Below are 14,782 nucleotides of genomic sequence, written 5' to 3' on the forward strand. Positions count from 1 at the left end.
TTTTCTAGTTTATAGAGAGCGTTTGATCTTCAAAATACTTAGTGTTATCTTAAACTGTTTATTTATATATTTATTACCACTCTGCCTAAAAGTAACTTCCATTGTTTTGCACTAATTCCATTTTGAAAGGATTACACTTTGAAACAGTTGTGTAAAAATGTTAAAGCTAAACTTCAGCCTACGGCATCGTCGTCATTACTTATACAATCACGTGTTTTATTGCCACACATTTGCAAGAATGGGTTCTAACTTTGTGAAATGTTGTATAAGTCCGTTCTGAACAGGGTCGACCCATGGCTAGAGAGGGATATTGGCACAATGGAATTTATGTTCAGCATGCGATGTGATTGGCTGGCCGGATGGTTTACAGCGCAATGGACCGTCCCTAAAAAAGGGATTCCAACACGTAAAGCTACCCTATAAAACAGGCCTATATAGGCCTACCATCATCAGAGGGGAAATCAGACCTCCATATCCGAACTGAAACAGAAACTATTTGATTGTGTTGTGTGATTACACAGGAAGAAGCCATGGTTAGCAGGTGAGTGTTGATTCCTCTTCCTAACCTTGTATTCCTTAACACTTAAGCCTTAAGTGCTGACGACACTAAAGGCTTGAGGGTAGCTGCTTGTGATGGAGTGTAACAACAGGAACATTTAGCACTGATTTGTTCTTTAAACTTTCCAAATGATCTCATTCATCGTAGATGATGCCTGCCTGACCTGACATAAATGGTTATAATGATTATAGTGGGTTTGAAATTATAGTGTATAATGTTCAAATTATAGTTTTGAACATTGGTTGCAATGTGAAATTATCAGAAGGTTTAGCCTCTATTAAAATGAAGCCCACTTTATTGAGCGATCGTGTGGCTTTGGTTTCATTGGCTGGAAACTTGATTTGATCTTTGTGGATGTTTTTGATTAATCCTTTCCTTTGTCGGGCACTTGAAGCCTCTGTGGATTTGAAGCCGAACGGCTAATACTCGTGGGATGTTTGAAGGTTATATTGGTTACTCTGACCTTACAGCCATGTTGAGGAAACATGAACTGGGTGACCTGTTTAAAAGCACAACCTTTTGGTCACAGAGAAAAACGTTCTCTAAGGATGGAAATGTCCTCATGCTTCAATGCTCTCATCGTCTTGACATTTCAGAATTGAACACCCAGCGGGCAGCTACAAAAAGATCTTTGAGACTTGTGAAGAGTTGTCTGAGCCTATTCCAGCGGTCATCACAGGTGTGTAGGCTCCTCCAAGCGGTCATGTGTCTATAAACCTTGTGTGTCTCTCACATTTAGACAAACCATCTGTTTTGGTGGATGATGTTGATGTTTGCACTTTACAGGGAGAATTCCTTCCTTCCTAAGAGGGAGTCTTCTGCGCTTGGGACCTGGACTCTTTGAGGTTGGAGATGAGCCTTTCTATCACCTGTTTGACGGCCAGGCACTCATGCACAAATTTGACTTCAAGAATGGACAGGTCACCTACTTCAGAAAGTAAGACCAGATTTATAGATTTACACACTCGATGCTGTTGATTAAAATCAATGAAACCAAATGTAAAACATATTTCTGCTTACCTCCACTTCTACTGCACATCTAGGTTTATCAAAACGGATGCTTATGTACGAGCCATCACAGAGAAGCGTGTGGTCATCACTGAGTTTGGTACCTTTGCCTATCCCGATCCCTGTAAAAACATCTTCTCCAGGTGGGCTTTGTAATAGACACAATCTTATTTGTTTTCATATGAGCCGAAAGGGAATCCTCATTATTACAAGTAAAGAAGAACCATGAAACCAAGAATCTGGCATCATTGTCATCGTAATACCTTTATTTACATAGCTTTGATGAGTAGGTACGTAATTCACAGAGCGAGCAAGGCTCACAGACAGACTCTCTCTGTCTGTATATCATTATTAATTATGAATCACCTGGTCAGAGTTCAGAGTTCACACTATGCAGAGGACTCTGCATAGTTTCTCTTTCTTCCGACAAATGTACTTATTGTAAGTCGCTTTGGATAAAAGTACTGCTGAAGGCTGTAAATGTAAATGATTGTTTTTTGTTTTGCAGGTTTTTCTCTTACTTCAAGGGTGTTGAGGTGACAGATAACTGCCTGGTGAACGTTTACCCGATCGGCGAGGACTACTACGCTGTGACGGAAACCAACTTCATCACCAAAGTCGACACGGACACTCTGGAGACGACCAAGAAGGTGGAACACTCTCCATTGTTCTTTAAATAAATCTGAAACTCTTTCACATCAGGATTACGGATTAAGGACTAGTGCAATTTGTAATAGCCAACAGTATATATAGCCAGAAAACCCAAAGCCATTTTATTTTTTAAACTTTCAACTTAAACTTTCAACTTAAAAATTGAACTCACACAAATGATAGAGAGTATTTTTATTTCCATGCAGGTTGATTTGTGCAACTATGTCAACGTCAACGGCCTGACCGCCCACCCCCACATTGAGAGAGATGGAACCGTGTACAACATTGGAAACTGCATGGGGAAAGGAGCAACTCTGGCCTACAACATCGTCAGGATGCCCCCGGCACAGAAAGGTGGATCTTGTTGCTGTTTCCACTCGTTTAAGCCGTTCATGCTCGTTATAACTTTAAATGTATTGGGGAGGGGGGAGGATGAGGTCTTTGATTAGGTAAATAGGAAATCAACCATAATAATAATATTAATCGTTACTTATATATTATACGTATCATATCTCACATGTATCTAAATACTATTTTTTCTCTCTCTCTTAGATAAATCGGATCCCATTGAGAAGTCCAAAGTAGTGGTTCAGTTCCCCAGCGCTGAGCGCTTCAAGCCTTCCTATGTGCACAGGTGTGTAACACCTGCATCACACACACACCTCAACAGGTTCTGAACTGTGTGTGTGTAACATCTGCATCACACACACTGTCAACAGGAGGTTGTGAACTGTGCGTTTATTATTTAACAGATATCATGTATTTTTGCTATCCCAGCTTCGGCATGTCCGAGAACTACTTTGTCTTTGTGGAGACCCCCGTGAAGATCAACCTGCTGAAGTTCCTGAGTGCCTGGAGCATCCGGGGGTCCAACTATATGGACTGCTTCGAGTCCAACGAGACCCTTGGGGTGCGACACCACCGTTCAAATCCACTGATCTACAGATTGTTCATGTATTTGTGTTTCCTGTGCAGCGAGGGCCAATGTGTCACCCTCCTACACGTTGTTATTACGATCCTGTCAAAGACGTCATACCCTCATCCATCTGTGTTCACAGACCTGGTTCCACCTGGCCACTAAAGACCCCGGGGAGTACATCGACCACAAGTTCAGGGCGGCCGCCATCGGCCTCTTCCACCACATCAACACCTACGAGGACGATGGCTTTGTCGTGGTGGACGTGTGCGCGTGGAAAGGGTAATCATAGGAATAAATCACGACAACCATTCGTTTTTTCCTATATGTTTTTGATTGGTTAAAAAAACAAAGACTTAAAGGGACACTGTGTAATATTTTAAGTCATTTATTACCTCAAATCAACGTATTCATTCATAAATAAGTCCTCATTGGTGTAAAATTATCTCTGCCTCTATGACTCGATGAGGTAGTATTGGGCACATACTGCCCACCGTAGGTTTTGAACAAGCGAGCACTATTAGTTTGAATGCAATATACAATTGTACCACTAGATGGGAGTAATTCTTACACAGTGTCCCTTTAACGTTTACAATCTGAAAACAATCGGATTATAAGTAGATATGTTTGAAGTCCTCATTCGATTTTGTGCGTTTTGAACCACCTTCCGCTGCAGGTTTGAGTTTGTGTACAACTACCTCTGGCTGGCCAACCTGCGAGCCAACTGGGACGAGGTGAAGAAGGCAGCCATGATGGCGCCGCAGCCCGAAGTGCGCCGATACGTCATCCCCTTGGACATCCACAAGGTGGGTCCCCCAGAGCCCTCATCGACGCTAGAAGGGCCACGACATGACACTGAACACTAACCCTGTCCTCCTCGCGCTGTTGTACCCCACGCCAGGAGGAGCAGGGGAAGAACCTGGTCAGCCTGCCCTACACCACGGCCACCGCCGTCATGCACTCCGACGGGACCATCTGGTTGGAGCCCGAGGTGCTGTTCTCGGGGCCCCGCCAAGGTACACACACACACACACACACACACACACACACACACACACACACACACACACACACACACACACACACACACACACACACACACACACACACACACACACACACACACACACAGGGCCCCACTGTCACCCTGTTATATGAATTTGAATATGTATTGTTTATTCAATGTGCTTTTGTTGTCACTAGCCTTGGAGTTCCCCCAGATCAACTACGAGAAGTACGCTGGAAAGAACTACACATATGCCTACGGCCTGGGTCTCAACCACTTCATCCCTGACAGGGTAAGTAAAGACGGACGTTCAACTTTACTCTGTACTTTGAAATAAAATGTATAACGTATACAGCGTGATCATTCTCAGTGTGGTGACATGGTATCAAACTACTACCTAAGGGCGGCATGTGGCGGTCGCCTTGCGTGGCGGAGACCGCCGTCGGTGTGTGAATATGTGCATGAATGGTTGTATGTTAGGCAATATTGTAAAGCGCTTTAAGTGGCCACTGGTTGGCAAAAGCGCTGTATAAATGCAGTCGAGTTACCATTTACACGCGTGTTAGTCGATGCTACGGTTTCGCTGTTGTTCTCACAGATCGTGAAGCTCAACGTGAAGACCAAGGAGACCTGGGTGTGGCAGGAGCCCGACTCCTACCCCTCAGAGCCCCTCTTCGTCCAGACCCCTGATGGCATCGATGAGGACGACGGTAGGTCACCGGAGAACAACAACAAGACTCTGGTTTAGAGTTCACCCTAGACTCTGCATAGCCTCTCCCGCTTACCTCCCCCCAAACCCCTCTTACGCACTCATTGTATGTAGTACGTCCTGACACTTAATGTACGCACTTAATTGTATGTTCTACGTCCAGGCACTTAATGTATGCACTTATTGTACGCACTTATTGTATGTAGTACGTCCAGGCACTTATTGTATGCACTTATTGTATGTTGTACGTCCTGGCACTTAAAAATAGTACTTGGCATGTGTAGCACCTTGTCCTAGCTAGCTTTGTTGTATATGGTGAATGGGTTAACCTATACTAGCGATTGTTTAGTGCTTGGCACTTGGTTCTATGAACATCCTTACTGTACCGACAGAGATATTTTGTTGTTTCTCTGTCTTCTGTCAAATGTACTTATTGTAAGTCACTTTGGGTAAAAAGCGTCTGCCAAATGCCCTGAAAGTAAATGTAGAATGTAAGACTCTCCTGAAGGTTAGGTCTTCGTCACAAAGCGGACTCACCATGACTAAGACCCTGCGTGTTGCTTTGTGGTCGCCCACAGGGGTGCTCCTGACCATCGTGGTGGCCCCGGGCGCCCAGAGGCCTGGATACATGCTCATCCTGAACGCCAGAGACCTGTCGGAGATCGCCAGGGCCGAGGTGGATTGCACCATGCCCGTCACGTTCCACGGGATGTACAAAGCCTAACTTGCCGAAAAAAAAAAAATATTACACCCATCACTGTTTTGAGGAGGGAGATTTGGTAAATAATTGATTGCGTGCTTCCTCTTTTATGTGGTCTTGATTAAGGTTTGTTGTGGATTGGAGTCAGGTCAGTTCTAATGTTATTGTTTGATTCAAATTTAATTAATTTTGTGAAATTGCTTTGATTTCTTTAGGACATAAATTCACAAGGCATACCTGGTTTGTTGAGAAACGCTAAATTATATTGTAAAGGTCATGTTTGTGATGAAAATAAATGGATGTTTGCTGTTGGCTCACAAGTTTTGTCACCCACTGTTTTTGGATTACATCAGCAATGTATAATCTGTGGAAGCTAATACAAATCAAAACAAGTTATTACAATTTAGCAAAACATCGTGGATAGCCTGCTGGCATCCATTCAAGGTTCCTTTAACATAGATTGTTTACCTGAGCTAAAAGAAAGCCAAAGCATGTTTCCCTTCAAGAATACATAAAATAGTGTTTTCTGGCTGGAACTCAATTCAATGCATTATACAACTGTTTTCTACAGTTTCTCTGAGCTCATCCTAACCAAATACAAGACCATTATTTGATTAAAGGGCTCTTGGAGCTGTTTAATTTGTTACCATATTTTTAGAACAGTACACCAGTGATACAATGAACATTCCATTGTGTTTGCAACACCAGCGAATTAATCCTTCAGAAGCTTTGCTTTCCCTAAGAGTTGCCCAATTGTAATCTCTGCCATCATGAGCCACAGCTTGCAGAAACCCCCTGGCTAGTAATGCACTGCCAAGCGGATTTACCGCGTCACAGGTTAATCACAAGAACACATGGGCATTGTGTAATTACTGATAATAACATGCAGATGTGTGGCATGGTGGTAGGGAAAGATCGTGAAAGGTTAAGACCCGATCTACAGTTCAAATCTGTTCTGTTCACAAGCTGGGTATAGAGATAAAAGGCATTGGTTTGAGATGAGCAGACCCTCACTGAAAGTGGTCACAGTGTGTGAGCACCGTGTGATTGGAATGGTCAGTAGGAGATCTGTAGCAGGTATCACACTGATTGTGAGAACTGTGCGTCTGTGGAGAATTTGAGCGGGATTATTTTCAATTGAGAAACAACGACAGTCTGTAATCCCTCTCTCAGAGTTAACCCGTTAAACTCAAAGAAGCATTTGTAAAATGTCCAAGATTTAGCGAGACAAAACGTGTGCTTTCAGATTTATTTTTGTTTACATAAGGGCATGTTAAACTTCAAAAAAACCAAAATGACATGGATATTTTCAGAGAGTTCAAACCAAAGTCAAAATAATAAATGCTGAAATAGAAAAGCCCATGACTGAAAAGATGTAATCTGAACTCTCTTTCTCGGAAATTCATTCGGGACAGAGGTTTGCATAGTCATGCTAAAACTATACGTAGCATATAGATTAAGAGTTAGGGTGGTTAGTCTCCTAAATACACAATGGAGTCTATACAACTTCAACACTTGGCCAAGACACAAGGTGGAAAGAAAAATAAAAGGATTGCAACCAAAGAAACTCAGAACACAGCATCACATGGGAAATTAAACCACACACTGCAGTTTAAATCTGATCAACGGCTAACAGGGTACTGCTACAAAACCAATAATCAAACAAGTTGTAGCCAATGGACAATCAATAGGCTGCATGGCCTTTATTGGAACATGGCATGAGCTATCATGTGATCTAGCCTACTCTCTGTCACAGTGGAGCGAACCTCTGTCCCTCTGTACAGACACGAAAGCACAACAAGGGGCCACACAAGCAGAACACACCAGACCGGCTCTTATTACAGAATTGCACAATTCATGAAATAGGTCATCAGGATGACGACTGTCAGCGTCGAACCATTTAACCTGTCTGCAACGAAAAAGAAAGAAAAAGGAAAATTGGAAAGCAATACAATGGATAGTGCAAGATATTGAAAGTATATATTAATCTATGAATTCCATTATAGTCATGTAAGTAAAGTGCAAGTCTCTGGATCCGATGAGTATTTGTGCAAGCGTTGTTCAGTTTAAGCTGATCCGCCGGCTCATGCAGTTGAGCCCTTTTTGCGGCGGCGGACCAGCTTTGCTTTACTCTTTGGGTAACGTACATTACCTGTCACAATTCAAACGCTGAATGGGTCATCCTTCAAATCGTCAAGTTGTTTTTGACACAACTTTGAATTCGCACTTCGTAAGAGTGGCAGTGGGGCCACGACATATAGAAGACACTCAGTGACTCGATGAAACTCAAAGAGATGCCATTGAGTTCAGTAGCCCAGGAGTCGTGTAGCCCAACTCTGCATTACATATACATTGTTGCTGAATGTCGGCTATTGGTTTCTGGGAAATATAACAGGGTCATCACTCGACACTACCAGTGTACAATTAAGTATTTTACACCTATCTCCACAAAGTGCAAAGCTTTTTTTATATCGCTCTATTTTTTCGGTATTTTCTTTGTTTTTTACAGCGATGAACGAGTCTAGCAGACATAACCGACGTTATGCTTCCAGTTGAGACCGCAGACACACTGAAACAATGAAAGTTCTTGCTGGCGGAATTTGGTCAGTGAAGTCAGTAGCAGAAACATTGAATTGAACTGATGCTAACCAAGTAAAACTGATGCTATTCGAGGTGGGACACCACCGAGACCAGCTCAGGTGGAAATGAGGGAGAAAAAAAAGAAACACACGCACACACACACACACTACTACAACCACGGTCATGCACTGTCGTCTGAAAATAAACAATTGTGTCTTGATTATTCTAGCAGTGTGGACAAGGTGATTGGGTCACACTCCCAGGGAGGCACCACATGCCATCCGTTTCATTCGTGTCCGTCGAATAACCGGCCGTTATCAAAACAGTCTGTTTTCAGAGTGGACCCCAGCCGCCCTATCGACTGCACGTCCCAACGTATGAAAGCGCAGCAGATTGCGTTTGTTTTGTTTTTTCTGTGTGTGTGAGAACGGGACGAGGGAGAGGCGTGGTCGATGTCAGCGTCAGGTGGGTCAGTGGGGGGGGTGGGAGTTGTCCGGTCAATTGGTCTCGTAGGTGGAGAGGAGGGCGGCGTCCACGGGCTCCATGCACGATGGGCAGGTGAAGGAGCGCATGAGCCAGTCGTCGATACAGTCCATGTGGTAGATATGCATACAGGGCAGGAACCGGATGGGGTCGCCGTACACAAAGTCCATCATGCAGATCACACACCTGGGGGGGGGGGGAGGGAAGCAGCAACAGTGAGTTAAGTTGCTTTTCGGGCTCAAAACAAAGTCCAGCTTACACTTGATTAAGTTGAAATACGTTTTTTTTTGTGTTATTCAAAAGCTTACTCTCTGATCTTCTTCTCGGAGCCGTCTTGGCCTCCGTCGTACACGCCCTTGGGGAGGTGGTGGATGAGGCCGATGCGCTGTGCGATGCGGATCTGCTCCTCTTCCGTCAGCTGGGTGGCCAGGCGGGTCTGACTTGGGGTGGGATGGTACATCGGCATGTTGGCCTGCTCCTGGAACACAAAGCGAGGGTACACCGTTTCATATTTTCAGTTATGCGTTAGATGGTAATGCAATTCACTGCCATCACAGCAAACATCAAGTCAGCAAAACACTTGAGCCCTGAAAAGATAACACCCCAAATATTAGTTAATTGGAATGAATAATAAATTAAAGTGTGCTGCTCTGCTCTATGTAGAACAGCCTATGGGGAAATGAAAACACAACAGCTATACAACACTGAAGACCTAAAGAGGTTTAATGATTGTACATTACGATTTCATCATGAACAGAGTCAGAACGGGTTCCCACCTGGTAGGGCGGAGGCGGCTCCAGGTCGGGGTCTGGCCCTTCGCCATAGCTCGCCATGTCTGACAGGGAATCATGCAGCAACGATATATCGTCCGAGGTGGGAGACTTCAGACAGTTGCCCATGTCTCTCTCTTCGCGGTCCGGGCAGAGCAGTGTGCCAGCCAGGCGACAAGGAGCTGTCTGTCTGGCTTTTTGTTGTTGTTGCAGTCGAGCCTCTCTCACTTGGCCGCAAATGTTGTGCTTCGATCCGATTAAATGTGTTGAAATCTAAACATTAAAGCCTCCGAGGACGAACGATGTATTTTTTAAAATATGTTCTGAATGACATGCATGCGAGGGTTGTCTAATCGTGTGCCTCAGCTAACCGCTGGTGCACATTGTACAGGGATCAGCTGAAGGCATCAAAACAAAGGTTAGCAGCCTGGCTACCTAGCCACTGCTAACTAGCCGCTGTTAACTAGCCAGGTTAGCGCCTTCCCCGCTGCACAGAGCTCATCTTCCGCGGAAAATCTAACTCTGGAGACAACATTCACTGGGTCGGCACCGGTGGATCTAGAGAAGACGGATGTATTTATTAGATCGGGTCGACATCCCCTCCGCTCCGCGGATAAGCAGCACGTACTCAGTTTGTTTTTCTTTGCTAGCCTAGCCTCTGCCTCCCCGATGACGCGTTGGACCACTGGAGATGACGTCAAGCTCCGCGGTGTCGAGCTTTGTTGTTTTTTTGCTTGAGCGATTTCATTGGTCGGTTTTCCAATACGTCACCCTAGGATGAGCAGCATGACTGGGACGTTTCTTATAAATATAAGAATATTTCACCATTTTAATAAGATAGAGTTATGATAAGATAAGATAGAGTTTAGATTGTATGTAATATGTGCCCATGATTAAAATAATTTATTACATCTTAATAAAATGGATAGGCAATAAAAGTGCAACTTGATGACACCTTTATTTGTATTTACAAGTATTGTACACATAAAAACCAACAATTAATTGCATTCCAGTAAATTATGGTACAAACCCTCATGTTTTTGGTTAAGTGAGTCTCACAGAATCGGCCTACTTCAGGCAAATTAAACAAATACAGATACCTTTGAACATTGCAGAAATGTATTAGGATTCAAAGCAAACCAGCTCAATAGGGGTTTGCCACTCGTTATTTTGTTAAATCTTACAGACAGCGTTTCTCCTGTACATAATTAGTAATTAGAATTAGTAATTTGTGAAGCAATGGTATGTCATGAAGTCTACAGTTTCTGTACAGTGGCCTGCAATGTTATTTTTTTTTAATCAATATTCTAAAAGAAGAAACAATTGCTAAAGAGTTTTAAAGAGCTAAAACTATCATTTAGTTTGAGTATTTACTTATTATTTTTCATATACCACAGTATTTTTCAATTGAAGATATAAAAAGTTCCTAAAATTGTAAGGTGGAGAAAGGGAGGGCCTACAAAAAAGCCAGCTAAAAAGTTGGACATTATAGATCTATGCAAATTATTTAGTACAAATTATGTATAAATTATGCATTACGTATAACTCATAATGTATTTAATCTGGTTACTAACATCTCTTCCCTCAAACCTCCCTCTCTTTCACATTTAATAATATCAACATCAGCAATATATTATCACAACTCTTTTGCATTCATGTGGCTATATTAGTCGCCACATTAACCAGCAGATGTCTAAACTGTCCAATCATCCAGCTGTGTTCATCCGGTCAAAGAAACTCTGGCAAAAATGGATGGAAAATGGCTCGGTGATCAGCTTGTATATACGGAAAAAAAAAAGGTATATTTAAAGGAAAGTCCGGTCCCCCTTTGTCCCATAGTATATGTCCACACGTCCAACGCACGGTAAAAAGCAACAGTGAGGCATGGTTAGCAACATCTCTGGAAATGACGATACCTATTGACATGAATGACATTTATTCATTCCGCCCATAATTCATAATTCCTCCCATATACCATGTACACAAGGGAATATCTGGGATGCATATTACTAATATCCAATTCCAATCTCAGTCATTTAAATACCTTTTTCTTTATAATGTTCTGTGTGTGAACCGGACACTACTAGCTTCAGGAAAACACTGCTCCAAGGTTCCATTCATTTAAAGTTCACTTTGTTTTCCGGAACGTTCAGCAGCAGCAGTCAGCCCCGTCAGCTTTGTACACTTCAACACCCCACACTGTGACGTCGTCCCCTCCTCGGCTCCTTGTGAGGGGGTCGTCCTCTGCCTCTCCTCTGCCTCTGCTCAGCACCTGTCCTCCTCTTCAGTGTCACTCAGGGCGTCGCCGGCCGCCATGGACGCCGCCTGCCCCATGCGTTTCCGGAAGTGTCCGCCGTTGGGGATCTGCCAGCCGCTCCGCGAGCGCGAGTGCGCCGCCGTCACCGTGTTCGACCGGCCCAGGCTATGGGCCACGGCGGCCTCGAAGGTCAGCGTCTCCATGGGGCCGCCGGCGTCCGGGCTGTGGTCGTCCTCCTGGGACGCCAGGAAGGGCTCCGAGGGGTAGCGGCGCGGGGGCGAGTGGTGGTGGTGGTGGTGGTGGTGGTGGTGGCGGCCCGGCTCGCCGCGCCGCTCGCCCGACGCCCCCTGCTGCGGGCCCTTCCACGAGGGTCGGCCCCGCCTCATGGTCTCCGGGCTGCCCTGCTGCTGCTCCTCCTCCTCCTCCTCCTCCTCCTCCTCTTCGTCGCCCGCCTCGGCCTCCTCCTCGCCCACGCGGGGCGTCGCGTGACACACCAGCGGGGAGTAGGAGACGTGGGGGTGGGAGCGGGCGGCCGTCTGGGAGGTGGGCCGGCGCGCGCTCGGGGTGCTGGACTCGGAGGTGGACGGGACCGGGCTCTCGGAGCTGTTGCCCTGGAGACGAGGACAGAAGAGCATGGGGATGGATCAGTGTCGGCCATTTTGGACCGTTAAATGTATGACCTATGGACACAGTAGAACACACTCTCCCCTCATCGCACTAACATAATAATAACTAGTAATAACAATAATTATAATAATTGAAGAGCCAATCTAGAGGATTCTCATTTAAATAAATGTCACTTAAGGCACTTTCTATCGCAGTATGAGTTAAAATAAGTGTGATTGAGCCTGTGGCCCACTGATGAAAGTCCTTTTATTTGCAGCGTTATGAATGTTGAATGAAGCTAGGTCTCCATGTGAACAGTAACCATTTATCCCCAAAGGTGGCGCCAAAGACAACAAAACAGAGATCTTTGAGATTGCCACACAAGTTAATTCATTCAGCCCACTTCTTGAACCCACTGCGCCGGAGCAACAAGTGGGCAGAGCAAAAACAAGAACTGAAACGGCAGCATGGAAGGACAGGAATAGAACGTGCTATTTGCTAACGATAAAATCGTAAAACCCTTACAGCCAATCAGGATTCAAACCACAGCCCAACGGCCCGTGAGCTCCGCAAACTGACTAAACGCTCAGAATTTCGGGGGCGACAAATAACTCAGGAGGTTGAGCTGGTTAACTGACAACCGGAAGGTTGCTAGTTCAATCCCTGGCTGGCTGTCGCCCGGCGTGGTTGACTCCGCCGTCGGTGTGTGAATGTGTGCATGAATGGCTGCAAGTCGCTTTGGATAAAAGAGTCAGCGCAATCCCCTGATGGTGAATGCATAGTCTATCTCTCCTGATCGTCGCTCGCTCGTCCCTGCAGTCGGCGAGATCACCGCTGCGGAGATCTGGCGGCTACCTGCTTTTCGCGGGGGTGCGTTCTCTCTATGCTGGAGCTGCGGGAGGGCTGCTGGCTCCTCTCGGCCGAGTTGCAACGAGACTCGTCTGGGGAGAGGAGGTGGCAGCGCTCCTTGGACCGCCCACGCTCCCGCTCTCCTCTGCTGCCCGCGTGCCAGCGGTCAGAGCGAGAAACTGAGGAGGAGAAAGAGGAAAGAGAACCGTCACGAAGCATCAAAACAAAACAAGAGAAAACACAAAGAATTCATTGCAGTTCTCTTGGAAGATAAACATAGTTTGTTGTATTGTTTTTGTGGTAAATAAGGGGCTTAAGGCAGGCATAAAGGCAAAAAAAATTGTGTGTTCTGTAATGCGTATTGAGTAGTGTGCATTGAATAGTGTGTATGGAATAGTGTGTATTGCATAGTCTGTGTTGAATAGTGTGTGTTGAATAGTGTGTGTTGAATAGTGTGTATTGGAGAGTGTGCATTGAATAGTGTGTATTGAAAAGAGTGCATCGAGTAGTGTGCATTGGATAGTGTGTTTATTGAATAGTTTGTATTGAAAAGTGTGTTGAATAGTGTGTATTGAATATTTTGTATTGAACAGTGTGCATTGAAGAGTGTGTTGAACAGTCTGTATTGAACATTGTTTATTGAACAGTGTGTCGCTGTCACGTTTTGATTGACACTTGGATGGACCTACCGGCGACCTTGTAGCTCTTGTGGCGCGGCCGATAGACCCGGTCGGGGCTGGCCGCCTCCTCTTCCTGCCACAGACCATTGACCCGCTCGTCCGCCACCGTGGAGACGGAGCGCTTCATGGAGCCGCCGCCCGCCACCTCCGGGGGCTGCTGACACAGGCAGCACACGCATAAAGGGACAGGACCACACACACACACACACACACACACACACACACAGGTTAGAGAGAGAGGGACAGAGAGAGCGAGAGCGAGAGACAGAGACAGAGACAGAGAGAGAGAGAGAGAGAGAGAGAGAGAGAGAGAGAGAGAGAGAGAGAGAGAGAGGAAGAGAGAGAGAGAGAGAGAGAGAGAGAGAGAGAGAGAGAGAGAGAGAGAGAGAGAGAGAGGAAGAGAGAGAGAGAGAGGAAGAGAGAGACAGAGACAGAGACAGAGACAGAGAGAGAGAGAGAGAGAGAGAGAGAGAGAGAGAGAGAGAGAGAGAGAGAGAGGAAGAGAGAGACAGAGACAGAGACAGAGACAGAGACAGAGACAGAGAGAGACAGAGAGAGAGAGTGGAAAATAGAGAGCAGAAAAGAGAGTGGAATAGAGAGAGAGAGCGAGAGTAGGAGATGAAGGGAGAGAGAAAATAGAGAGTGGAAAAGAGAGGAAGTATGACAGGGATGGAATGCAGTACATTCAACTGCTTATTTAAACGTGAGCCGACTCATGCAGAGGACCACTTCTAACATTATGCCCGTTCCCTGTGACAAACGGTTCGATACGTCCAATCAGCACCGAGGTGACGCTGCTTCCTGCATCACCAGACACCCCCGCTGACCAGACCAAACGCTGTGTCCCTCGACGATCTCCCACACCGTGTCAGCATCGCAGGCTCCTCCCGCGCCCTGAGCGACCCTGTGCCGACCGTCGGACACGCCCAGAGAGGCCGACCTCAAGGCAAAAGCCCCTTCTCTCCGAGTCATCGCGGGGGCATGTCCCATGACCCCTCAGACCCAAGC

The 14,782-nt window shown here is 45.6% G+C and overlaps 3 protein-coding genes across 3 annotated transcripts in view; 1 reads left to right on the top strand and 2 right to left on the bottom strand.

Annotated features, from left to right (window-relative positions):
* The first annotated feature begins 270 nt into the window (after positions 1–270).
* Positions 271–5,869, top strand: rpe65a (retinoid isomerohydrolase RPE65 a). The gene is made up of 14 exons (XM_030362787.1): positions 271–541; positions 1,156–1,238; positions 1,346–1,496; positions 1,603–1,710; positions 2,076–2,217; positions 2,425–2,572; positions 2,771–2,852; positions 2,996–3,128; positions 3,277–3,416; positions 3,811–3,940; positions 4,036–4,150; positions 4,338–4,432; positions 4,739–4,850; positions 5,428–5,869. The coding sequence occupies exons 1-14, from the start codon at positions 531–533 to the stop codon at positions 5,571–5,573; spliced, it is 1,596 nt and encodes a 531-aa protein (XP_030218647.1). The 5' UTR covers positions 271–530; the 3' UTR covers positions 5,574–5,869.
* A 915-nt stretch (positions 5,870–6,784) lies between these two features.
* Positions 6,785–10,077, bottom strand: LOC115548298 (RING finger protein 11). The gene is made up of 3 exons (XM_030362826.1): positions 9,389–10,077; positions 8,921–9,090; positions 6,785–8,798 (listed from the first exon to the last, which is right to left on the bottom strand). Exons 1-3 carry the CDS (start codon positions 9,509–9,511, stop codon positions 8,627–8,629), a joined length of 465 nt encoding a protein of 154 aa, XP_030218686.1. The 5' UTR covers positions 9,512–10,077; the 3' UTR covers positions 6,785–8,626.
* A 244-nt stretch (positions 10,078–10,321) lies between these two features.
* Positions 10,322–14,782, bottom strand: part of cacna1eb (calcium channel, voltage-dependent, R type, alpha 1E subunit b) — a 58,120-nt gene continuing 53,659 nt past the window's right edge. Inside the window, exons 47-49 of the mRNA XM_030363366.1 lie at positions 13,784–13,931; positions 13,101–13,273; positions 10,322–12,250 (exon numbers count right to left, since the gene is read on the bottom strand). Of these exons, the coding sequence (XP_030219226.1) occupies positions 11,648–12,250; positions 13,101–13,273; positions 13,784–13,931 (924 nt within the window). The 3' untranslated portion in view covers positions 10,322–11,647. The remainder of the gene's footprint in view (positions 12,251–13,100; positions 13,274–13,783; positions 13,932–14,782) is intronic.

Source organism: Gadus morhua, chromosome 8, assembly GCF_902167405.1.
Source record: "Gadus morhua chromosome 8, gadMor3.0, whole genome shotgun sequence".
Taxonomy (NCBI): domain Eukaryota; kingdom Metazoa; phylum Chordata; class Actinopteri; order Gadiformes; family Gadidae; genus Gadus; species Gadus morhua.

Bases quoted from the DNA above. Each gene is read 5' to 3' on its own strand.
- rpe65a (XM_030362787.1), top strand. The intron at 2,853-2,995 runs GTGTGTAACACC...TTGCTATCCCAG, and splicing joins AAGCCTTCCTATGTGCACAG to CTTCGGCATGTCCGAGAACT. The intron at 4,433-4,738 runs GTAAGTAAAGAC...TTGTTCTCACAG, and splicing joins ACCACTTCATCCCTGACAGG to ATCGTGAAGCTCAACGTGAA.
- LOC115548298 (XM_030362826.1), bottom strand. From the start codon at position 9,511: ATGGGCAACTGTCTGAAGTCTCCCACCTCGGACGATATATCGTTGCTG. The intron at 9,091-9,388 runs GTGGGAACCCGT...TTTGTGTTCCAG, and splicing joins AGCCGCCTCCGCCCTACCAG to GAGCAGGCCAACATGCCGAT. The intron at 8,799-8,920 runs GTAAGCTTTTGA...CCCCCCCCCCAG, and splicing joins TCCGAGAAGAAGATCAGAGA to GTGTGTGATCTGCATGATGG.